The sequence below is a fragment of the Pleurodeles waltl genome, chromosome 8 (genome assembly GCF_031143425.1).
Source record: "Pleurodeles waltl isolate 20211129_DDA chromosome 8, aPleWal1.hap1.20221129, whole genome shotgun sequence".
In the NCBI taxonomy this organism is placed as follows: domain Eukaryota; kingdom Metazoa; phylum Chordata; class Amphibia; order Caudata; family Salamandridae; genus Pleurodeles; species Pleurodeles waltl.
In genome coordinates, this window is record NC_090447.1 from 144,624,719 (window position 1) to 144,651,178 (window position 26,460).

General features: G+C 41.4%; 1 protein-coding gene across 1 annotated transcript in view; it reads right to left on the bottom strand.

Moving 5' to 3' along the window:
• The window catches only part of PRCP (prolylcarboxypeptidase), a 129,849-nt gene that overhangs the window by 64,515 nt on the left and 38,874 nt on the right, over positions 1-26,460 (bottom strand). Inside the window, exon 2 of the mRNA XM_069203940.1 lies at positions 14,090-14,230. Within this exon, the coding sequence (XP_069060041.1) occupies positions 14,090-14,230 (141 nt within the window). The remainder of the gene's footprint in view (positions 1-14,089; positions 14,231-26,460) is intronic.

The following is a 26,460-nucleotide window of genomic DNA, read 5'->3' on the forward strand; positions in this document are numbered from 1 at the left end:
CCTACTTCTTGTGTTCCAAGAACAGCAGGAATACTTGTCACAATGATTGGCTAACTGTCCTTGTGTCATGCAGGCCCAGGAGAGCTTGCTTGACAGGGATTGATAGGGTAAAAGTTAATGAGATAGTAATAGGACGCTCGTGGGGCATGACTCTTAGATGGATGCCCTCACACCTTCTCACATGGCTTCAAGTGGAGGGATGGGTCTGAATCCCACTTTGTTTTTCTTCCCCTACACAGCATCTTTCTTGGAGAAGTTAAGAAGGAACAGGACTTGTGGACTGGCTCCTTCAACTGGATTGCAAACTGCCCGAGACTAGGAGCAGGAGCTGGATCTATTTTTCAAGTGAAACCTCTTCTTTATGTTCTGCCGCCCAGAGTTCAGGCTCCTTGATGGCCAGTGCCCAGTGTATGTGCTCTGAGACGTCAAACAAAATGACAAAGTACCTTTTTAGACTGGGACTCAGAAACGTTACTGAACGTCCATATTCCTAAGCCCTAGCAGCGCCAATCTACTAGTCGTACCTGATCTGGGTCCTATCGCAGTCCCATTAAAATTCACCTAGGTCCTAGTCTACTGCAACCATTCACCACAATTGGAACTTTGCACTAGAGTTAGAGCTATTGTCCCCTAAATCTTAAAAAATGCATTTTAATGTTCCTCCTTTTCGATTTTTGTCATTTTGGTGCCAATTTGTTCATTAAAATGTATTCTAGTTTCATGAACTGGAGTGGAATTTTTATTGTGTTCTATTTCGACCTTTTAATTGTTTTGTTTTACACATTTTCTTTAAGTTAACCCTGTCTGCTCTGTGCCCCAGCTACTAAGAGCTGAGCTGAGATTTATATTATTGAAACCTTTGATTGTACCTAACAGGATAGTGACTTTATTACTTGTGGTGGACACCAATCCACCTACTTAAAATTTTACTTTCTCACAGGTGGGGATACAAAGGAACTGATGTCAGTGACCGGGGGGGGGGTTACATGTGGCTCTGCCCTGTTACATCCAGGGTGGAAAGGAGTTACCTTGGTGACACGGTGACACATAATGGAACAGAGAAGCACTTGTGAGAAAACTCTCAGCATCAAGCCTGGAGCCTGTCGATATTCACTGGTGAGAAAACTGTGATTAGAAGTATCTATTAGAAACTTTGAGCATGAAAAAGAACACTGATCACCAGTGCATCCTAGGTGAAGACAATACAAACTGAACATAAGTAGCCCCTTGAGCATTTCCAGTTAAATTCAATCTGCCTTGTGAGCATGCTCCTTTGGTATGACCTTTTTATAAACAGTTTCTAGCTCAAGCTCATTAACTGTTGGCTTGAAACGGTGACAGAAGAAGCATTCCATAGGCAGATTCGGCCACCTTGAGCCAATAATCACATGACTGCTGTGATCCGTGTCTATTTCCTGTTCAAGCTCACCCACTCCTGTCATGAATCATTGACAATGAAATCACGGTATTGGAATACAATGTATCGCCCAAAGAAATACTTGGAGGCTTCTGAGGAAGAAATACATGTTTGGAGCAGTAATTCTTATCATCAGTACATGCTTAGAGATGAATATAGGATAGGAGCAGTTCCTGAATGTTTCCAGTTAATTTCAATAAAAAAGGATGGTTTGAAAAAATTCTACTAAAAAGGACTGAATTACGTATCGAATGTATGTATGAGATAAACAATTTATTTAATACGTAATGACTGAGAGCATGTTTAGATGAAGAATAGCCACTCGTACATTACAATGCAGGACTCTGTAGGCAGCCGAAAGACCCGCCAAGCACCCATGAGGGGAGAGAGTAGTTCTCTTCTGTAGTGCAGACAAAGCTCATTCAATGTATATTTTTAAACATTCTTAACAAAAGGCTGAGCAAGCTAATGCTGTCTGTAGCCAGACCTAAAAATCAAAACCATAAACAGTTTCTTTTTTTATGGAGGGTGATTTATATAATTGTTTTCATTACTTACTGGTAATCTCATCACTGTGATTTTTTTATTCCTTGTCCCAGTCCATGTTTAATAAAATGTCCGCACATCTTTCAGGAGAAATCGCTTTGCCCCATAAAGAAGAACTGTAAAGAAGCCATTTCTTTACTAGGATAAAAGGCCAGAAGGCATAATACCAAGAATAGGAATCAAAGTAAAGGGATCACTGTTAAGTAAACAAACCATTACCTCCTCAAAATTTCTTGCAACAACCCATTTGTAGAGAATACCAAAGCTGGACCGTCCTGCTTTGATCCTCTCATAGCCTGTGTCACGAATGACAACACTATGATCTCAGGTTCCCCAGTCACAATGTTTCCCATGTCTAAGTAACAGTAACAAGCCAAGGTTGAAAATTAAAATCAACTCACTTCCTAGCAGACATGTACCATGGCTGCAAGAGCCTGCGCCAATGACAGACGCATACCTTGTCAAACAATCCTAGATGTCCCTGGGATCGCCTGACCTATCAAGGAATAAGGTATGCGTACAGTGGTCCTAGCCCACCAGATCAGAATCACCTTTATGGGTAGGATACGTAGTCTAATAGCTCCTAACGTAAGGGCTATCTGACTGCTGAAAGAGAAATGATCGAACCTGGTAGCCGGATACAACTCTACACACATCCAGGAAGTGCAGGGCCTCCTTCCTAAGGAAATTGGAGGCTATATTGTGAACAAACTCAGGACCCAAACATGAAGGGTTAAGCCCCAAGATAATTCTCTAACAGGATTGACCAGTGACCAAGGAGCACTGATCTCCCAACCATTTGGTAGGTGTAATGGCTACCACAAAAACTGTTTTGTAGGTCACATTCTATAAACAAGACTCCCCAACCTACATTCTGAGCAGAAGAAAGCACACCCAAATCAAACTCGTTCTGCAGAAACTGCAAGACATACTGACCTTGAAGGAACATAACCCTCACTCTGTCCATCTGGAAGAAGGCCCAATGATTTCTGCAAGGGTCTCCAGTAAAATTACTCTTAAAACTTGAACAGCAGAGGACAACTCAAGGGAATGCACTCTGAAATTCCAAGCTCCACACAGATCAGCATTATATACTGAGGCTTTCCATAGAGCGAGAGGACAACAGATCAAGAGAAAGAGAGAGACAGACAGACAGAAAGAGAGGGAGATGGGGAGAGAGAGAGAGAGAGAGAGAGAGAGAGAGAGAGAGAGAGAGAGAGAGAGAGAGAGAGAGAGAGAGAGAGAGAGAGAGAGAGAGAGAGAGAGAGGGTGCTAAATGTCAGGCTATGCTCAAGAGCAACCACCACCTGAGGGAAGGTGGGGAAGCTCAACATTTTCCTGTTTCAAAGTTCCACTAACACTACTTAACCCTTCTCCGTCTTGATGCAGGCAGGCAGATGAGGGATGCATTCAAATGGTAGCAATGGAAACATCTAATCTGTGGACCAAAAATTACTGTATTTCACAGTACTAACCTAACTATACACTGATTTCATAATATAGACTACATATTGTCAGTGTAAGGATATGTCGGGAAATGTAGATTAACTATTCTGCTCTACTCCACTCTACTTACCTTGACAATATCTTGGAAGCTGATATTGTAAAGACTAAATAAGTGTAACTCGGTATTACAACTTTGATAAATTCACCTAGAGGGCTTCAGAGACCATGAGCGCTGCTTCCTGTGGAGAGGAGTATGCATTAAAGACCATTGCATCAAGGTTTCACCTCACAAAGTGAGTGAAAGTCACTGGGCAAAAAAGTGCCTTTGGCAATCTGTACAACAAAAAGTGGTTTGCTTCGGAGGTTCTAGGGCTCATCCTTCCTGACCCAGAGACACAGTAAACAAATGTTAAAAAAACGTAAGTCTTTCTCTAGCAATGAGCAATATACTCTTCTTCAAGTGGTAAGGCTAGCCAGCAGTAGTGATACTGCTTTCAAATGTTTACTCATATGCAGGCAGCACCTTTGATGGCAGTACTTACAACAGCTGAGCCTCCACAGTACTGCAAGTGAATTAAGGAAGGTACTCAGCTCACCAGTATTTCTACCACTTGCTACTCAGATACATGCCTTTCATTTTCAGTTCTGGTGGATGGTCACTAATCCTGAGAGAAAACAGCAAAAATGTCATTCCGTGGACCAATCATTTCCAACATACTGGAGTCCAACACTCCTTGCAATAGAAAATGAAACTAGTAATACATAGCTCACATTGCAATTTATACCCAGAAACTGTTTCAGTTGATGTCTCTCCAACTGACCCTTCAGATATAATGCTTTGCTTTAATTTCTGGATGAATCCACTCACTCCCCAGGGCATCTTGCTGCAGGTGTAGTTTGTCCCCATGGAAGATCCCAAAAGGTGTACAATCATCTGGTGATGTCATGCATCCCATAATGTTCACTGGGCTGGTATGCCTTGCCCACACAGTCCTTATGGCCATCATCAGTAGTTGTTGCTGGGATCTTCTCTCTTTACCACAGCTTGACACAAAATGTGGAGATAAAAGACTTCTTACCTCCTTTGTAAATGTGTTTTGCAGCAGCAAATCCATTGACAACTGTCATTTGTTCATGTATTCCTTCTCTCAAGTCCCAACTGACCTTCTGAAATTGGCTTGGTCCATTGAGGTGGAAAAAATAATAATCCTGCTCTATTAATCCGTTAGCTTCCCTATTGCCATTTATATACACGCCATGACTAGGTGCTTCTAGGATGCCGTTATGATGTATAAATACATCAAGAAGAGCCAAGGGCCCTCCCAGCCCTGGTGGCTGTTTATTTTGTTACCTCATTATTATGCATCAGTAGCAATGTCACAGAATTATTGGATGGGCCTCTTCCAAGTCCCTCCAAGGCTGAAGCTGGTGGGACAGGTTACAGGAGGGGCTATTAACAGCTGTTACTGCCCTCAGCCCCACCTTAGCCATGCCCACCAGCTCAAGATTTTTTTCTGTCGGTGGAAGGGTAGAAGGTGGGAGGGAAGGCATGAGGAGGAGCAGCCCCTCTCCTCCCAGACTCCCTCTCACCATCCATACCATCTTAACATGAGACCAAATGAACCAGGAGGTGTGAATTGGAAGGAAAGGGACCAGGATTGCTACAACTACCTCCCCATTCAATCCTGACTGGTTCTGTTTCACACAACTACTTCATCTTCCAGTGCTTTGCAGTCCAAGCAAAGCAAAGGGAGAAAACGTAGCAGTGTGCCTGTGCCCAAGCAAGAAGCCAGACACCACTTGAATTTTTATTATGCTACGAAAAAAATCAAACAGCATCTTGCACGTTGCGGAGACACAGTAATACATGACTGCAAGCCAGTGAGGAGCCAAGCACTGTCTGGAGTTTTTCTTAGCCTCAGAGAAAGATTCAAATTTTGCCTGACTGCTTGCTGGAGCACATATCCACACACATCTGCATTCCTGCTCAGCTGGGACGCAGTTTGGATTTTTTCTTAGCTTCAGAAAAAACCCAAACAGCGTCTGGGGCAATGACTCATAGATGTGTGAGAGCCAGCAAGGGACTGGGATGCAGTTTGAATTTTTTCTTAGTTTCAGAAAAAAATCCAAACGGTGGCTAGCTCCTTGCTGGTGAGCAGAAACACAAGCGCCCACGCATCAGCAAGGATTACAGACACTGTTTTGATATTTTCTAAGCCTAAAGAAAAATCCAAATGGCACCCAGATCAAGATATTTACACATCTGCGATACAGAGAGAACTGCAGACACTGCTTGGATTTTTTCTTAGCCTAAGAAAAAATCCAAACAGCGCTCCAATCCCCCTTGGTGAAGAGAAACACATCTCTGAGCCTTACGGTCATTATGCACCTTGTTAAAACCTAATACACCCAGACATTTCAAAATACTAGACACCTGGAGGAGCGTGAGTTGTATGGTTTGTGAGGATGTCACCACTTTTTCTTACCCAGATTTCCCTCCACAGGTCAAACCGTGGCTGAAAAAAGGATTTCCTCACATTTCTTTGATTAAAAGTTCCAGAATGTGTGTGGGACAAAAAACTCTAATCACACACATATCTACCTATAGAAACAGTAAGTCACATGTCGGTGGACCTATTGTAAATGACACGAACAGGAATATGTGATCATGTGAGGTCAATATAGTGTCATTATGGTCCTCTCATATTCACATGTTTCCGCTATTCTTTTGTTATGTAAAAGGCCTACCCGCTCATGTAGGGTACTGTTTCTACTGGGGTCTGGGAACCCCTGATGGCAGGGGTTTTACCATTTGCCACACGTTCTGTATGTTTGTCACAGAAAAGAAAGGAAACTTGTAATTTTTTAACAAAACATTTTCATGGGATTTTGGGTAATTAAAAGCTTTGGCACTCACGCACCCCACATCATCGTGGATTTCACTGTGCCTCTAGTTTTCAGACATGTCTGGTGTTTGAAGGTTCCCCGGGTGCCGGCTGAGTCCTTGCACAAAAACAGCAGACATCCCCAATGGCATGCCCCAAATAGTAAGGTAAGGTAAGGTATAGAAAACATTCCCTTGAGTCTATAGTGTGAATAACTGCTTACACCCATAAAGAACTCACCCATGTCAATATCCCACAATCAGAAGACATAGGGGAATACAAATCTGAGAAAAGACTTCAGAGGGATTGTACTGCCATTTGTTAAATTTTGTTTTGACCAATGACTTTGTGTTTCACCACTGCGCATATTAGTTGCTCAATGTTCACCAGTAGCACGTGGTATGTTTTGTTCAGTTGAGCCGCCTACGGGCTTTGACATTGCATTAGCCATTACTTTCTGTATTCAGTTTAGCCACCTATGGGCTTTGACATTGCATTAGTCATTACATTCTGTATTCTGCCTATTGGCTTTGACATGCTGTATCCAGTCTAGCCGCCTATTGGCTTTGACATTGCATGCCTATTGACTTTGACATGATGTATTCAGTTTAGCTGCCTATTGACTTTGACATGCTATTAGATATTCTGCCTATTGGCTTTGACATGATATCATATATTACATTTTGTATTCAGCTCCGCTGCCTATTGGCTTTGACATGATATCATATATTACATTTTATATTCAGCTCCGCTGCCTATTGGCTTTGACATGATATCATATATTACATTTTATATTCAGCTCAGCTGCCTATTGGCTTTGATATGATATTATACATTGCATTTTATATTCAGCTCAGCTGCCTATTGGCTTTGACATGATATTATACATTGCATTTTGTATTCAGCTCAGCTGCCTATGGGCTTTGACATGATATAAGACATTGCATTTTGTATTCAGCTTAGATGCTTATTGGCTTTGACATGACACTAGACATTGCATTTGATATTTAGGTTAGCTGCCCATTGCCTTTAACGTGGAGTTAGACATTGCAGTTGAGAATCCAAGCTGTATTTTTCCAAGCTGTGTTTTTGAACCAAGATGTTTTTCTCACAGTAGACTAGACCTGATAAGAGAGGGTACATGGTGTTGTTCTCTCTGCTTGAGCTTGGGAACAGGAGTAGTCTTGGAGACCTGGCCAGTCTCCAAAAGGCTTGCTCAGTTTCCCAGGTCTGAGAGGAGGGGGCACACCTTTGTAACGAATGACACAGGCTGCACAGAGTCAGATTCGAATCTGCCGGACCTCGTGCTGGAGCTTGGCACCAGCTGCCAGCAATCCCGTGTGGGTAGATGAATCTCTTTCTCGCGGCTGACAGGGGTCATCAGCTTGCAGACCTTAGAAAGATGAAGCTGTAAATAGTTTCCCACACGGTGAAGTATTTGTTTTGCTTTGCATTCAATATCTTATAAATATAACCTGCTGTGTATATTGCAAACTGATATATTTTGTTTGATTAACGCGGGCTTGAAAGCTACTAATTCGTCATACATAAAAATTGTGGTTGGGGAAGAATTAACAACAATAAAAGTCTTCTTTGAACTCAGAAGTGTATTTCTGGTGGTTTACGTATGTGCTTAGAAACTAGATAAGAGGAAAGCACTACAATTGGTACCAGAAGTGGGGTCGGTCATTAAGAGGTGATTAAGAGGGTGTTGACGAGTTGGTAGATTTCTAAGTGCACACTTTAAAAGTGTAATTGTTTTTTTGTTGTTTGGAGAATTACAGAAATTGTTTTTTTGTTTGGAGAATCACAGTAGCACGACAGACCATGTCTGAAAATGCATGATTAGCTAAAATGCCTGATAGTGTTTTGAGAAATAATTTCTGTTGTACATATGTAGAAAAAGTGTCTTTTGGAAGTAATGATGACAGAAAGGTCTGGATACCTTTATCTGCTTACAGAGAAATGCAGGAAGTTGGAACATGAAAATAGGAATTTACGTGAGCAAATTAGCCAGGATACAATAATTCAAAATAAGACTGAAAGTTATAAAAAGGCTGTTTTAGAAGAATCTTTCTTGTCCCATTCCAGTAATGAGGGGGTTAAGACAGCTCCGAGCTGCACTGAGTTTTCGTGTGAGCCAGGGTTTTTGGCAGTGAAAGCGCATTCCTTAACTGATAAGATGGACGAGAGAGACCAGAATGTGATTTACGAGTTACCGTTGCAAAATGCACAAGTAAAACGAAGGATTTTAGAGCAAGACACCCCGAGTTTCATTAGCTTGTTTGATTTTTGGAAAAAGAATAGCCCTCATTTGAGAGAAATCCTAACACTTTTGTATATGGCCACTGTGAAAAATTATATGCAGTTGCGCGCTTGTGATTTGGTAAATGAAATAATGCAGACTTTAGGTTTCTGCGCAGTGCAAGAAGGAAATACTTATGTACATGTAACTCAAGAACAAGGAAAAAAAATAGTGCCCCTAGCTAGAATCATACAATGGATCTGGTACTTGCAAGACAGGGCTAGAGTACCACAGGTAAAAGAGTTACCAATGAAATTGTGTGCACCATTTGAATTCGTGTCCACTGAAGATAAAAAGCATGTTTGTTTTACTAATGATTCATTGACTGAAATGTTGTTTTCTGGCACAGTAGAAGGAACAGCGTTGTATAATGTGTGTCAGATTTTAAAGCAAGAGCTACGTGAGATGTGTCATTTTTATGCAGATTTTTGGTTCTTTGATAATGTTTTAGCCACATGGCTTGTACCTAACTGGTTCAATTACCTTGCAGATGTTAATCAGAAAAATTCAGAGAGAGAAGTATACACCCAGAATTCTGCCTTAGTGGGGATGGCTAAGTGGGTTCCCCAGAAATGTGAACAGCTGAGAGAAAAAGCCACTTACAGGTGGGCAGAGATGAGAGAGATGCACATTCCCCTAGATTTGATAAAAACTGTGCATCACGCACAAAAGCAATTTGTCATGCAAGCAGTCACAGAGCAGTTGGGGAGAGGAAAGTTACCAGGACAGAAATGGCAAATTGATCAGGTTTTAGGGAGAGTGATTGCTGCAAATTACCAAGGAAAAATCGAAATTATGCTGACACTTAGAAAAGAATCTGATTCATTCATACAATTTGGAGACAGAATGGACCAAATTATCAAAAATGCAGTGAATGGAGGTTTGGTAAAGAATGAGTCTGCCCCAGCCCTTCTGACAGTGCAAGAAAAGGGAAGCTGTGGTGCAGCAGATAAAAACCTCAGTGCTGATGTGTGGGCTGAAGCCCCAAGTGACCCTCCAGAACCTGCAGAAAATATAACAAAGGGCCCCAAAAACGTCCTGCTGATTATAAAACAGGGAAAGAAAGAGGAAGGGTGCAGTTTAAATGAAAAATGTTATTTGCAAGAAAAGTCATACTTGTTTCTTTTGCAGATCCTACCACGTTTCGCCACTGTCCCTGAGTGTGCTGTGTGGTTCCCCTTCCGGTGTGTGCATGTGGGGTCGGGGAAGGGACCGAATCCCCAACCTGAACCTGGCTGAGTAAAGTGCCAGCACCATGGATCCATTTTGCGCAAACTGCGCCTTCAGTTCAAGTTCAACTTGTTTGATTGCATTCTTCTGCTGGAACTAAGCTGTGTTTTTTTTTTTTTCCCTCTCGTATGGAACTCTGACTTTTGCTTATCTTCCAGAAAACCTTTCAAGTGGACCGTGCACCTTTACATGAGTAGTACTCATGCTACATCAAATTGCTAACACTGTTGAATTAGAGACTAATTCAGAGTACAAATTGCCCAGTCTTTTCTATGTAGATGTATCTGAGGTGAAAGGTTATGGCATCTATATGTTAATCCACTTCTATTGCTTTACAGGGATTGCTTTGATCATTCAAATCTGATTTGCTGATAATGTTTTTCTTTGTGCTGATGTTTTTTTGTTTTTGTTTGAAACAAGAGATATGTGAAACAAAAATTCATTGGTCAAAGGGCGGAATGTACTGCCATTTGTTAAATTTTGTTTTGACCAATGACTTTGTGTTTCACCACTGCGCATATTAGTTGCTCAATGTTCACCAGTAGCACATGGTATGTTTTGTTCAGTTGAGCCGCCTATGGGCTTTGACATTGCATTAGCCATTACTTTCTGTATTCAGTTTAGCCGCCTATGGGCTTTGACATTGCATTAGTCATTACATTCTGTATTCTGCCTACTGGCTTTGACATGCTGTATCCAGTCTAGCCGCCTATTGGCTTTGACATTGCATGCCTATTGACTTTGACATGATGTATTCAGTTTAGCTGCCTATTGACTTTGACATGCTATTAGATATTCTGCCTATTGGCTTTGACATGATATCATATATTACATTTTGTATTCAGCTCCGCTGCCTATTGGCTTTGACATGATATCATATATTACATTTTGTATTCAGCTCCGCTGCCTATTGGCTTTGACATGATATCATATATTACATTTTATATTCAGCTCAGCTGCCTATTGGCTTTGACATGATATTATACATTGCATTTTATATTCAGCTCAGCTGCCTATTGGCTTTGACATGATATTATACATTGCATTTTGTATTCAGCTCAGCTGCCTATGGGCTTTGACATGATATAAGACATTGCATTTTGTATTCAGCTTAGATGCTTATTGGCTTTGACATGACGCTAGACATTGCATTTGATATTTAGGTTAGCTACCCATTGCCTTTAACGTGGAGTTAGACATTGCAGTTGAGAATCCAAGCTGTATTTTTCCAAGCTGTGTTTTTGAACCAAGATGTTTTTCTCACAGTAGACTAGACCTGATAAGAGAGGGTACATGGTGTTGTTCTCTCTGCTTGAGCTTGGGAACAGGAGTAGTCTTGGAGACCTGGCCAGTCTCCAAAAGGCTTGCTCAGTTTCCCAGGTCTGAGAGGAGGGGGCACACCTTTGTAACGAATGACACAGGCTGCACAGAGTCAGATTCGAATCTGCCGGACCTCGTGCTGGAGCTTGGCGCCAGCTGCCAGCAATCCCGTGTGGGTAGATGAATCTCTTTCTCGCGGCTGACAGGGGTCATCAGCTTGCAGACCTTAGAAAGATGAAGCTGTAAATAGTTTCCCACACGGTGAAGTATTTGTTTTGCTTTGCATTCAATATCTTATAAATATAACCTGCTGTGTATATTGCAAACTGATATATTTTGTTTGATTAACGCGGGCTTGAAAGCTACTAATTCGTCATACATAAAAATTGTGGTTGGGGAAGAATTAACAACAATAAAAGTCTTCTTTGAACTCAGAAGTGTATTTCTGGTGGTTTACGTATGTGCTTAGAAACTAGATAAGAGGAAAGCACTACAGGGATATATTCCTAAGTGAGGAACACTGAAGTAAACTACCATGTTTTGAAGACAAACTGTTGACAACCTGACAAATATCTTGTTCAGCATCTTGTCCTGGCCAACTAATGAGGACGAAGGTGGTTTTTCAAACAGCAATAGAAGCTTTATGATGTGTAGATGTTCAAAATATATGGTTGCTGTAGGTTTCCATATAGTCCATGATTGATACCTGAGACCAGGAAACAGGAACCCTAGACCGGCATTTCGCTTGCAGGTTCTTTTCAAATTTCCGAAGTGAATTGCACTCTGTTTTTTGTCAGTGGGCATCTTGAACACACAGAAAACCCATAAATGTCTGGTATACTCAAGCTCATAAGACCCAGAGGTGCAAAGGCTGGAGGGGGCTCAAGCTTAAACAGGGATATGTTCCTACTCGAGGGAAACTTACAATGTTTTAGGAAAAACTGCTAAACATTCAACATATGTCATGTTTAGCTTTACCTCACGGTCAGACAGTTGAGGATAAGGGAGGTCTGGCTTGCACCAATAGATTCCTTAGGTTGTACAGAATTAGAAACAATATGGTTTTTATACATTCTAATTAGTCCTGAGTTCGATATTGGTCCTCAAATGAACTGAGCACTACAAGAAGCGATTCTAATACACTCTGATAATCTACTCTAAAATTACGGAATTTATTGTGCAGACTACATTCCCTTTGAAATCCCACACATTTGTTATTGCCAAAGTTCACATATTAAGCGGAACATTTCTTTGGTTAGCATTCTGGGATTTATGTTTGTCCATCTGAGAAATGGAACAAAATATTGAGCAAAATTGTTAAATAAATGAAAATATATCAAAATTTTTCATGATGCCTTCAGCCTGCAATGAGAAATGTATGCAGGCTTTGCTTTAATACATATCCCTAAATGTGCATAAAGACATTGTTTGGGGGATGTGGCTTGGGAGCCAGGAATGGTGGGAGATCTGTAAGTGAGCTCTGCCACACCATGCACATAATCCAAACCTAGCTGCTGATCCCCGAGGCATTTTATCCCCGGTTGATCTCTTAGCTGCGGCTATATAACAGCTCCTGCCCGAGACCCATGAAAACTGCCGCTGGAGCAGAGTGGCCCGCCCGCCGAAGGCCGCAGGAGGCGCCAGACAAAAGTCACAGGAGGAGACAGCAGACCACAGTCACCTGGAGGCGTCACCATCACTTCACCAGCACCCTGCACCTGGGGCTGCACGGAGCGCCTGTAAGTCGCGGCTGGGCCTGCATTCAAGACTGTGCTGATGGGTGTTAGGCCCTGCTTCACCTGACTTCCCGGACTGGGCCTGTATGAGGCCATGGCCCCACGTGGCAGGCTAAGCCTGGAGTGGCCCCCCCACATACTGGCCCCGGATTACGACTCAGCACCTTGAGGCAGTGGCGCGACTGTCGTCACGGAAGAGGCAGCCGGACCTGGGGACTTGCTGACTCAGACAACGCCCTACAAACCCTGCAACCTCGGACACCACTTCTTGAGGTTGGGAATGGGGGATCAAATCTGCCACAGCCCGCCCCGCACATCTATGCTGCCACTGGAAAACAGGAGGACCCATGGATGCCTAAATAGGAAAGCATTATTTTCCACCTCCCCTAAAAACTTGAATGCCAGCCTCCCTGTTTTGGGGATGGGGTTGGGCAGTGATCTCCTGTGCCTCAGCACCCCTGTGCTGTGGGTGCTCCCTGCCCCACGCAATGCCTCTGAAGCCTGATAGCTCCTGTTGGCGGCACTCTATGTGACTGCTGGGCACAACCATTGGGTAACAAGACCTGAGCCTGGCTTCGCCGTGGCTACCCGCAATGGTGGTCCCTGTGGCAGGACGGGGTCGTCTTGGCTGCAAAGATAAAAGAAGGGCTGCAGGGCAAAGGCTTTGTGGTGAGGGGTATTCTGCCATTTCTTGGGTTACCCTCGCTGAACCTTACTGGGGATGGAACCGAGTCAGCAACACTAGTTGGGGTTTGCCACTCTTGAACCCCTCGGACCCCAGACATTTTTCTCTTTCTCCTAACTCTGATCCCCACCATGGCACAAAACAAACCTTCTGGCTTCATGGCACAACAGAAGATAGACAAGTAGACAAAGCAGGCAGCATTGGCGACGATGCTGGTGCTGCGGGTGTAGGGGACACGTGTCCGCAGAGAGGTTCCAAATGTCCTCCGTCCTACAAGCAATCCAGGACTTCAATGAAGCCATGGAAGGTAAAATGGGGGTACTAAAAGTGGACCTGTCCTTTATTCGACACACCTATGAAATACAGTGGACAAGGTCATGGAAGTAAAGGGCAGAGTTTCTAAAACTGAGGACACATCTAAATCAAACAAGTCCTGCAACGCATCCCTACAAGGTATGGTTTAGTTCTTTTCCCTAATAGGATACGCCATCAAGGAGTAAAGATAATGATATCACTAACCGTATTGTTGCAGAACAACTCAATGTCTCCTTCATTTCCAGGATAGAAAAGTATTGGCCCGCCATCCTTATTCCAGTACTTATCTGCCAGCAGGTACCGCTGCTTAAATGATGAATCTTCATCAAATCCAAAATGATCAGTCTGTGGGAACAAAAAGATACGTTTTGTAATAAATTAAAAAAATCTCCCAATTAGTCTAGTTTTGTACTGTTTAATGTGCTTAATGAACAGCTGACCCTCATTGTTAGGTACAACTTCAAACAAGTAACAAGCATTGGCAAAAAAAAAGAGGTCTCACCTTTCCAACCTATTGGCTTTGCCATTACTTTTTGGAGTAGTAAAGCTTTAGTAAAATGTTTGGTATCAAAAACATGCTTCCTGTACGTGAAAATGCTTTCTGGAAATTACATATTTGCACTTTAGTTGAAAAATGGCCTGTTAGGATTTGGAGTTTATTGAGAAAGTCCTGGCTTTGTAACGTTTCAATATTAATATTATTCAAATCCAGTCAGAACATTTATTTTATGATACCTGCAGCCGGGAGTCCAGATTCAGCACACAGAGGACTTCTACAAGGGTATTTGCTTAGTAGTAATGCACAATGAAGATACAGCTATGCTCTGGAGGAAGTGTGCATCTAGGAAGTCATGGAGATGAGAAGTTGAGCACAGCATCACACTTTGCTGCTCGCAACCAAGAGACCACTAGCAAGGCCCCACTGCCCGCTCAGCATGCCAGCGTAGTAAGATCCTAAATTACAGCTCCTGAGGATTCAATGTACTTTCTGTTAGCAGAACTGTGTCTACCTTTAACTTCTAGTGACTGATGTCCAAAACCATTTAGCAAATGGAAAGGGCCGATTTGTGTACTCAAATTTTCTAGACAACAACTGTCAATATTCTGGCCCCCTGGTGTTAAAGACTCAATCAATGTGCCAACATGAACAGAGTATCAGTTGGACTACAGCCAATACACAACCAAGGGAGCAATATTAGTGCAAGATGTGCTTCTGGTAACAATGAACGTCATTACCCAAAACCTCTTTCATAAATGACTCACACACTCAAGGAGCACTAAAAAACAGAATGTGCATTTTAAACGTTTAATTTTACAAGCCCAATCTTCTGCTTATTATATGAATTGTAACTATACAGAATATAAACAATACAGGAGAGAGGACATTAACTAATTTTGTAAACTGCAAGACATATTCCAACATTTCTAACATTCTTTTTATATCTCTAGCACTAATACCCTCAGATGCTACTTCTAGGCACTACACGCGTTCTTGCATGTTATCAAATAATTAGCCTTCTAGACTTTCAAAGGCAGTAGAAACTTCATACCTGATTCAATTCAACATGGCTTACTGTTCTGTCGGGTACTGTCTCAGATTACAAAACGCAGCTGCCCGAGTATCTGTAAAGGCCACTTGCTGTACTACAGCAGCCTTCGATTAAGTAGGTGCTGAAGTCAAGGCAGGCCTGACTTGATAGCACTGGTGGCTTGAAGAACTCCTCTATAACATCTAGCTCTTTATGCTCACTTTTACACTGCTTCCAGCAGAGGCCTGTTGATAGCTATTAGAATAAACAAATCAATAATGAACAGTACAATGCCCTTTCAGCTATTTCAAATGATCAACAATGTTGTATTGGAAAGCAATAAGCACTTAGTAATCTTCATAGAAGCTTTGTTCGCTTGTAGTGGATGATATGCTTCAGCAGAAATAATAAAAACCCTGAATGTTTTCACAGAAGCTTGATTATCATATATAGACGTAATGACCAAAAGGCCAAGCGACATGCTAAGAATGTTTATTTGAAAACATCACAGTTGTATATTTCTGCAGGTTGCAGGTTGGAAGGAGACCCTATTCATTTGTTACCAGCAAAAAAACTTCAGAAATAATAGAGTCTCTTCCCAAGCTATATAGCAAGGGACTTGACAATAGGGTTATCAGGCCGCCTAATCAAATTCTTCTATGAATAAAGAATCTTAATATGAACCATCATTTACAAATATTATTTAAAATCTGATATTCACTAACTGAAACTATAGAGGATGATCTGATCTGTTAGGCTGCTTGGAGGGAACTGTAGAAGTTGACAGTAGATTTTCAGATGATAATAGAGTAGCCAATTTAGGCAGGGTTGACGAAGGGGCACTAAATTCTTCTACCTGGAGACATAACCTCTACTCCCAGGTCACTGGCAGCATCTGATTCCTAATTTCACCATCTTTCTAAACACCTCGGAACCTTTTCTAGGACAACATATGCCTTGTTAAAGTCTCTGTACCTCTCTTTGCTGACACCTGTTTGCCTTGCACTTTGTTTACTATTCAGAAATTTGCTTCAAACAGGAGTTTTATCCATGTTGCCAGGATGGTTGTCATGGATTAGCACCAAATCACCTACACCTAATATCAACTGTCTGCGTCAGAAGGTCTTGTACGGCACTGTTTCTTCTTTTCACAAACCCACGTCTGCTCATTATTTGGAGACTTCGGGGTCTATGAGGAATTTTATCACTGATTGATCAGCCTAAACACAACTGTCTAGGGGCCTGGTTTTTGGAAGCATGAAGAGTCAGTCTATATTTGTGAAGAAAAGTATAGATGGCTCATTACGCACTGACTTGCCATATGAGCAATTCAGATTGGCTTGGACAGAATCCTCATGAAACATTTTGCTTCTCCATGTGCCTGTGGTCACCTTCAGGTAATATTGATATGTCTGATTCTCAACAAGGCAAGATATTCGGGCCTTAAACAACTTAATTCTTGATGATTTTATAGGTGTCAGTCACATTCTCCATCTTGGAATTAGTTCTTCCGTTAACGTGAATTACGGTCTCCACTTCCAGGTATTTGTAAAAGTTGCAATAATTAAATACAGGATAAGACCACTGGGGGGCCATGAGGAGTGGGAGGGTGGTGAAGTTCACGTTCAAACCTACGTAAGGGTGCAGTGGAATTTCTTTGTTGATTATCAGAGGGCAGGACAGTACCACTGTTCCCTTGAGAATGAAATCATGCCCATACTGTGCTTTCAATCATCTGATCCAGTCCCGGGAACCAGACTTTACAGCCACGTCTGCTTTTGGTTATCATCATCCCACAGTGACAAATATAGGCCAGATTAATGACTCTGACAGTCAGAGTTTGAGATATTCCTTTAAAAAAACAACCTTGTCAAAACACACCTACTTCAAATCTGACATTGTATAACAGAGTCTGTCAAGCTTCTTGTGTGCGGTTTGGCAAGTCAGATGTTAGCACCCTCAAATTTCTGCAATGAGTCGCTTGGATAGTAAACTGTAGACCAGTGGTTCCCAACCTTTTGACTGCCGTGAATCCCCACTTCATCATTACTGGATCCCGGGGACCCTCACTGGACCATTATTAGAATCTGGGGACCCCCAACTGAGTCATTATTGGAAGTCAGGGACCCCGACGTAAACATTGTTGATGATTTGAACCGCAAAACAATACACCAAAAATACAGGAACAAGCATTCATCAAATACATACACAAATGATAAAACATTTTATTGAATTTGCAAACAAATATAAACCCAAAAAATAAACATTTTAATTTTAGTAGGAACTTTGGAGCTTTTCTAAATTTAATTGAAGCCACACATCGTCCATACTATATTCTGTTTGATGCACTGCTCTCACAAATCCATCTGAGGATACTAATTAAATTTTTAGCTTCCAATTTGAAACTCATTGACATTTACAGTATGTTTTAAATTTTTCAGTTGTACATTTATCCACTTTATTTATATCCACTTTATTAATCTGTTAATATTATTTGCATAAATTGGTATTTGTTAACAATGGGGTTCATATGATTTTCATGGTGGGTTAATCTTTTGTAAGTATAGGTCCACTTTAGACCAAACCAAACGGAAAGACGTATTATTAAATGTAATGTTGTGTAGACTGTTGTCTGAAGTTGTATTAAAGCAGACCCAGGCCCACCATGTGTGGTATGAAATGTTGCTATGGTTCTTCCAGTCGGCTACTATTGTTTTAATGCCTGAGGTAATTAGCACATCAATAAGAAAGTGGTCTCAAGTGGATAGTGAATTAAGTAGATTTGTGTCTGTTGAGGCACGTGTGCCTAAGGAAACTATAGTGTTTATCAAGGGAAGCTGTATCTTGAGGATATTAGCTAGAGTATTTTCAACCTCTTTCCACAAAGGTCTGATGTATTTACAGTAAAATAAGTGTTCTAGGTTTCCTGTGGGATTCTCACAATGCCAACAGGCAGCTGAAGAGAGAAGACCCTGTTTATGGTGACGTTCTGTGCTAGAGAATAATCTGTATGCTGTCCAAAGCCTACAATGTGCACTAAGGGGAGAGATTTTGTATTTTAGCAAAGAACTCAATATGTTTTTCGAGTTCATTGGTGGAATGGGTTTGGTATTATACTGGGTGCATGAAGTATCCCATGCACCATTGATCACATCCGTTTGTGGTCTGTAGGTTTTCATTAGGGTTTTATAAATTAGGCATACAGTGTGTTGATTGCCTGACAACTTTTGAAGGAATTCAAGACAATCTGCTTCATGCGAGTTGTGAATTATACTCCTTAAAGCTTCTTTTAATGTTTAAAAGTTGTCGCAATCTAGTGGTTTAAGGTTACATTTTGAAGAAAGCATAGCAAATGATATGGGGGTATCAGGTTGGACAGGATCCCTAACATATAGAATACCTGTGATAGACCATTGTTTCTAGAAAGAGATGGTGGGATTGAGTTTAACGGCTGTGTTGTACCACAGAGAAGCGAGTAATGATCCTTTGATCATATGAAGGAAGCATCTATCAAAAATTTTAATTGCAGAAATTGATTCTTTAATAATCTGATATGAATGAGGCACTTTGTGTTGTTTAACTGTCAGGATATTGATGAGAGACAGTGGGTGAACCAAGTCTAATTCAATATCGACCCAGGCTGGACGATTGATCGTGTTAGAGTTTGTCCACCATATGGTTTGTCTAGCCAGGAAGGCTATTTACGTCCCCACCATGTAATATGTTTTGGGGACCACTCTTCAGTTTCGATTTTAGCGAGAAGGGTTTCTACAATATGAGTTTTAGTATTAGCAACAGAATTTGCAATTTCAAGGCCTAGGTATTTTAGTCTGTTTGGTTGCCATTACAAGTTGAAATTGGGCACTATGTGGGGAAGACAGTGCACATTTAGGGGAAATATTTCACTTTTCTCCTTATTCAAGTGTATTCAGATACTTTAGCAAAGTTTGCAATTACAACGGATATTTCCGGAATGGCTTTATCTGCCTCTGTAGGGAAAATCAGTACAACATCAGCATATGCCGCGAGTCCCACTTTTCAAGGGGATCATCTGTATTTTGTCATTGGTCTTCACAGAAAATAGAAAGGGCTCAACAGAGAATATAAAAAGAGAGGACAGAGGGCAACCTTGCCTAGTGCCCTGTGATTTAAATGAACTGTGGAAGTATTTCAAAATATACCATAATTAGAAAAACAAAATGCAGCACATTTTTTGTTATTACTGAAGTGTGCTAAAAACAAATACTTTAATATGATCAAACAAATCATTACTCTAGGTGATGCAATTTCCACACAGTTTCTTCTATGCACTGTGTAGTTTTATTAGTTAAACTGTATGTCTGTGCAAATGTAATGGTCATTTCAATTGAAAATGTGTTGTCTGAAATGGCACTGTGCTACAACACCATGAATACACCACTCGTTTACTCTGCACCACTCCACACCACTGCACTATTACAATCTACTCCATTGCACTCCACACCACTTCACGCTATGGCTCTCTACTCTACTTTACCACTCTACGAAACTGCACTCTACACCACTGCAGTCTAGGCCACACCAATCTACTCTGAACAACTGCACTTTACGTCACTGTACTCTACGCCACTGCACTCTATGCCAATACACTACACCAATGCACTTTATGTAACACTCAACTCTATGTCCCTGCACTCTATGCCAATCCACTGCACGCAACTCTATTCTACTCTGCACCACTGCACTCTACACCACTTTACGTCATTGCACTCTATAAAACGATACGAAACTGCACTCTACCATGCACCGCTGCACTCTACACCACTTCACTCTACCCTGAAACAATCTACTCTATGCCACTCTACTCCACTCCGCACACTCCACTCTAAGCCACTCTACTCTAAGCCACTCTACTCTATGCCAATGCACTCTATGCCAATGCACTCTATGCCAATGCACTCGACACATGCATTCTATGCCACTGCAATGTACTCTGCATCATTGTACTCCAAGGCCACTGCTCTCTACGCCATTCAACATCACTGCACTCCGACACTCCACTCTGCAATACTGCACCCTCCATTTTTTAACTCTACTCCACTCTACTCTGCACTACTCCATTCTACACTACACCATGCAACACCCCTGCACTTTACGGCACTATACTCTACTCTGCACCACTCTATGCCACTGACCTCTATGCCACTCGACTCTACTCTGCACTCTACACCACTGCACTCTTTGACACTCAACTCTACTCTGCGCCACTGCCTTCTGCATCACTCAACTCTACATAACTCCACTCTGCATCACCCTACACCACTGCACTCTATGCCACTCTACTCCATGCCACTGCACTGCGCCACTGCCATCTACTATGCATCACTCGAATGTACGCCATTGCATTCTACAAGACTACATTGTACGCCGCTGAATTCAATGCCACTGCACAATATGCCTCTATACTCTGCAACACACTACGCCAATGCACTGTGCACCAGTCCACTCTATGCCACTCCAGTGTATGCCACGCTATGCAACTCCACATTGTGCCACGCCAATACACAACACTCTACTCCACCCTTCGCCATTCCACTCTACGACATTCCACCCCACTCTCCTCTACGCCACTAACTTTTAGCCATGTTGAACAGCAGCCATGCGGGTGCACAACATGGCTAAAACACATTGGCAAAGACAGCAGCTCTTGAATAGGTGAAACGTATTGATTTTGCCAATGCTTGCTCTCGCCTCTTGTTAATTAACCACTGTTCAGGATTCAAACTTTATTGTGCTCCAAATGGTTCTCTTACAGTTTCAAACCTGTTATTTGTAAAAAGGCAATACCTCTAGTACTTTAACAATCTACTCATAAGTTGTGAGAGTCACTAATCTTACCATTAATAGCACTCCTCCTTTCTAATACACCTCTAATAAGTCAATATAAGTACATCCCCAAAGATAATTCACAAATATGGCGTTATATATTTATTTTCTAGTAATACGTTTGACAAGGCAATTAATCACAAAGCATACAGTATTTCATCCATGCTAGCTTCTGTGGGAGAGACAATTGTCATTCAAGGTCTCAGACTATAAACTACAGCACACGCCTCAGCTAGCAACTGCTATCTGGGGGATGTGGGCTTACATCTGTACAGAGATGGGTTGTGATGTGCTGTGACTCTGGTCAAATGCCACTGAATTTTGGACAGTGTTTCAAAGTCTAGATTTTGCCACATGTCTTACTACTCATTGAACTTGATTTTAGAACGTTCCTAGCTATTTCTTTCTCAGAGCCATCTGTGATCTTGGGTGAGATGAGGTGAGTTTTCAATGTGTGCTGCTATAAACCTTGAGCTTTTAAAAAGTAGGCGGCTAAAATCCTTTTAAGATACTTTAAGCTTTAGGGAATTCTATGTTGTATAAATACTCTTAAGAAATCTTGGGTCATGGGCATTTTCTTGAGAGTGATAAATTGTGCCTATTGAACCTGACGCACTTAGTATAATGATAAACCCCCAGGATGGTGATACTTACTGCGCACCTCCATCATGCCTGATCGCACTGCTTAGATATGTGAACTCTTCAGTCATGGCTAGGTCATCTCCATCCACCTTAATTGCTAAAGGGTTTGAATGTTGAGTGGCTTCTGATTTCATTGTGTTCAATTATAAGGTCCACTTGCTATGAATAGAAGTTGAGGCGAGACACCTTTTTCTGCATATGTTGGTGTGTGTGAGAAAGTGCAAGGCTGGGTCTTCCTCATAGTCAAGGTCCTCCAATGTTGAGAATAAGGTCCACTTGATTCCTCTGGCTTGGTCTTCTGTTGTGCATCTCATCACCCAGCCGATGACTATGTTAAAGAGCAACTCTGACATGACACATCCCTGTCTCACACAAGTATTGACTTCAAAGCTATGCTCATTATCTCCAACCTTGCAGGCAAAATAATCATAGAAACTCTGGAAGAGGAGATCTATCTGCTGTGATGTGCCATAGGCTCTCAATGTACACCAATGACTCTTAGAATGGATTCTGCCAAAGACTTTCTCAGAAACAATGAAGTTGATGAATATTTGTCTCTGCCACTCTGTGCACTGCTCTATGATGTTGCATAGAGTAAGGTTCGCATCACACACCCTCTGCTCTGGTGGAACCCAGACTGTTCTTTTCTTTTAGTCCACTGCATCAGGAATGTGCTGTATAATGATTTTAATCAGCATTTTCTCTGTGGTTTAAAGTTGGGTGATTTCATGCCAGTTCTTACAGTGGTTTAATACACTCTTCTTTGGAATCTTGACAAGGATGCCTTTGTTCTAGCCATCTGGTACTTTCTTTCCATTTAAAATCGATGTAAACAGTGATTGGACAATAACTGGCTGATGTTTCAGGGTCTTATTTGAACATTTCTGCATTAAGGTGATCTTGGTCAGAAGCTTTTTCAGTCTTGAAAGATCAAATGGCAACATGTATTTCTTCTTTCTGTGTTTTGGAGGCAATGCTCACTTTCAAGTCTGTCTCTGATTCTTGGATGACCGCTTTGCTTGTTGGTGCTGGTTTGTTCAAGACTTCTTTGAAGTGCTTGCCCCAGTATGCTTTCTGTTCTTTCTCTGCTGTGATTAGTCTGCCTTGCTTGTCCATAATAGTGGTATTGTCACTATCTTTGTGACCTTGAAGACCTTCCCTCATCCTCCTCGAACGACTGCTTCCTCTGCTTGGCTGGCAAGGTTCTCCAAAACACCCTAGTTAACTTCTATGTACAGTCCATTGTACTCCTCATGCAGCCTCTCAGACTTGGCCTCCATGAGTTTATTTTTTGCTGCCCTCCTATCTTCAATAGCTTGCCCTGGGACTTGTCTTATCCATGTTTTCCTCTTCCTTGTCGTGGGCCTCAGGCATGTTTCACTGCTCTTCACGTATACTGAAGAGACCTGTGTCCATTTTTTGTTACCTCTCACTGCAGACTGATCTTCCATGTCTGCCAGGAGTTGGAACCTGCGTTGATTTGCCAAATTAATGACTCCTCAGTGCTGGGTCCCTACAATTTTACATCAAAGTGCTGTTGTTCTGATGCTTGGCGTTTTGTTGATAGGTTTGTCACAAAATCCATACATTTACTGTATGCCAAGGGACTGGTGGTATGGGCAGGGATCTCAACAACCCAACTGGATGAGAGCGAGGAATTTTACTACAGGCACACATGGGGCAAGTCTGAACATAGTAGTAGCATCTCTTGACAGATTGTCCCACCACAACCAGCGCAAACATTTCTGTATGGGCTTTTGCTTTCAATCATGCCCTGCTTCAGGCGAGGAATGGCACCAATCCAACTCTCTCTCTCTTAACTCTACTGTAGGAAAGTGTATTTGTTCATTCTGCTAAACGTAGCCATCTCGGATTACCAAATTCTCCTTTTTAACCACTCTTCAGAGCTTAGCTTGGAAGTACAGTCTTTCACCTTGGTTATAACCTCTTACAAACTTCAAATGGCTCTGACCTTGTTCTTAGTTTTTACATCACTTAAGTGTTCTTCTGCTACATTCTATCTAAAATAGCTGACTCTGGCCAAGGCATCTGCCTTAGTCTGTTTTGTTTTGGGTATGTAAGACTCATATTCACTAAATAACAAAAGCCATCTCATAAGGCGGAGAGTTAAAGCCTTGATTGAAGAAAAGAGTTGTCAATTCTTATGATCTGAGGAGATGGACACAATTTGGCATGCTCCTGATGGATAATGATATTGTTCTTGGAAGGCCTGCTTTATAGCAAAGAGATCTCATTCTGCTGTTGTGGCATTTTGCTCTGCTGGTAACAATTTCTCACAAAAAAAGGCTAAGGAATGCATTTGGCTACAATCAGCCTGTCATTGATAACACTCCCCCCAAACCAAATTGTGAAGCATCTGCTTCCATGTAAAAAGGTAAAGCATTGTCAGATTATGGAACACAGGAGCTGATGTAAATCTTAATTTTAATAATGAAAATTCTCTATCTGCTTCTAAGGACCACTTAAAGGGGGCACAATTCCGGAGTGATTAGGGCATTTATAATATAAAAGTGGAAATCATTGGTTAAAGTTGGAAAATCCCAGGAATCTCTGTACCTCTGAGATTAGAAAGGGCTGATCAATTCAAGATAGCTTTCATTTTTCTCTTCTCCATTTGTATGCCTTCCGGTGAAGTAAACATCCTAGGAATTACACTGAATTTACAGGAAATGAACGTGACTCTGACAAAACATCCCTCATCTGTATCATATATTAGTGTACATTCAGAGTCTAGATCAAATTTGTTATTGATATAGACAGATACAGAAATATGAAGGAACTCACTCAAAACCTCATTAATACAAAACTGAAACTCAGCACAGGTGATGCAGAGTCCAAGAGGTATGACACAATGTCTGTACAAACTGTACTTGGTACAAAATTACATTTTCCATTTGTCACCCTCTCTGACTTTGATGAGCTATGTGTAACAAAGGTCTAGCTTTAAACAGATAGTGGGTGGAGTGCCAGTCAATTATACCAAGGGGAATTTTTTTATAGTCACTTTATTAAGACTCTACAGTCAATGCAGGTTTTTCTAGGGGACAAAAAAAACGGTGAGGACACAGACAAGGAGAAATGCCTAATTAACCCCTAAGACAAAAGTTGGTATAAGTGTTCTTTCAAGTGTTATGTATCTGGTTTTGTCAAGGCGTGTATCTAGCTATGCAATACATTAGCTCCCAGGACCGGGTTGACTCTGCACTCAAAGCTCTTAAGGGGAGGTCGCGAAGCAAACGTAATCTTATTTAAGTCAGCATTTTGTTCATACAAACCACACTATTTGCTTTTTTCTAACATAACAACACTGCTTAATGAAGAGGGGCACTCCAGTTATTCTTGATAACACAACTGTCTAAAGAGTCTACAGTCTAGGATTACCATTCAGGTCTCCCAGTACAGCTTTGAGGTATGTAATTGAAGCCATGGAAAACCCAGGATGGCTTCAAACACAGGTATATTGATAAGACAGAAACTATTTTTTAAGATAGAAAGTATTTTTCCAGTATACCAATTACCATAGACCATATCTAGATGTTTTTGTTTGGAGAATGATTAAGCCAGAAGACATCATGAAACAATAGTCTGCTCTAAGAGGTTCAGGTTTTTCTTTTCAGACTTTCAGCACGGACAACCTTTTGGCTAGTGATACATTCAGAAAATTCTGTGTAGAGAAGAATGGGTAAGACCTTACATTGCTGGCAATAAATTATCAAGGAAATAGCATGAAATATTAAGGATTTTAAGTAATGTGTTTGCAAAATATTGTGAGATGTGTCAGGTTTTCAGAATGATTGAGCTTGGTTTTCAAGGTTATTGCGACCTTCTTGGAGGGCTTTTGGCAGTCACAAATGAAATGCCCAGATTTGCAACAGTATAGTTGTAGGTCTAGTTTACGTCTTTTTACTGTTTTGAAAGAGGGCCACTGATGACTCAAGTTTGCACTGGTCCCACATGCATTGAACTTTTGTGCTCTAACCCTTTATTTTTTTGGTACACCACTAGTAGGTTGGCCTCCTCTCTGGCTCTTTCTCCTTTTCTTTCACAAAAGTGATAGTCCACCCAGACCACCAGATCTGGAATTCTGTGCAATCTTTCAAGAGATCAACTATTTGCAAGAAAGCATCTTTCAGATTGTCCCTTAGCCCTCTGTTAAAGGAAATAATGGCAAGAAGGTCTTTGTTCCCTCAATCAACTCTCAATGTATACCACCTTTATTCCCGAACAATTTCATTTCTGTTGTATTTCCTCATCTATTACTGAGCTGAAACTTATCTTAATCTCTTTTTGATTTACTTATTTATATGTATCACCATGGAGGAACTAATCCAACAGTAACATACACCTTCTATTGCTACAATATATTTTTCTTTCCAATATAAGTATGACCATCACTCAAACAATTAAGCGTCCCTGCCTCTATACACATAGTCCTCTAGCTGAAAGCCACCTCAAAAACTACTGTCTGATCACAGTGCTATCTTGTGAATTATCAGAGGAAATCCCTCCCAACAGGCT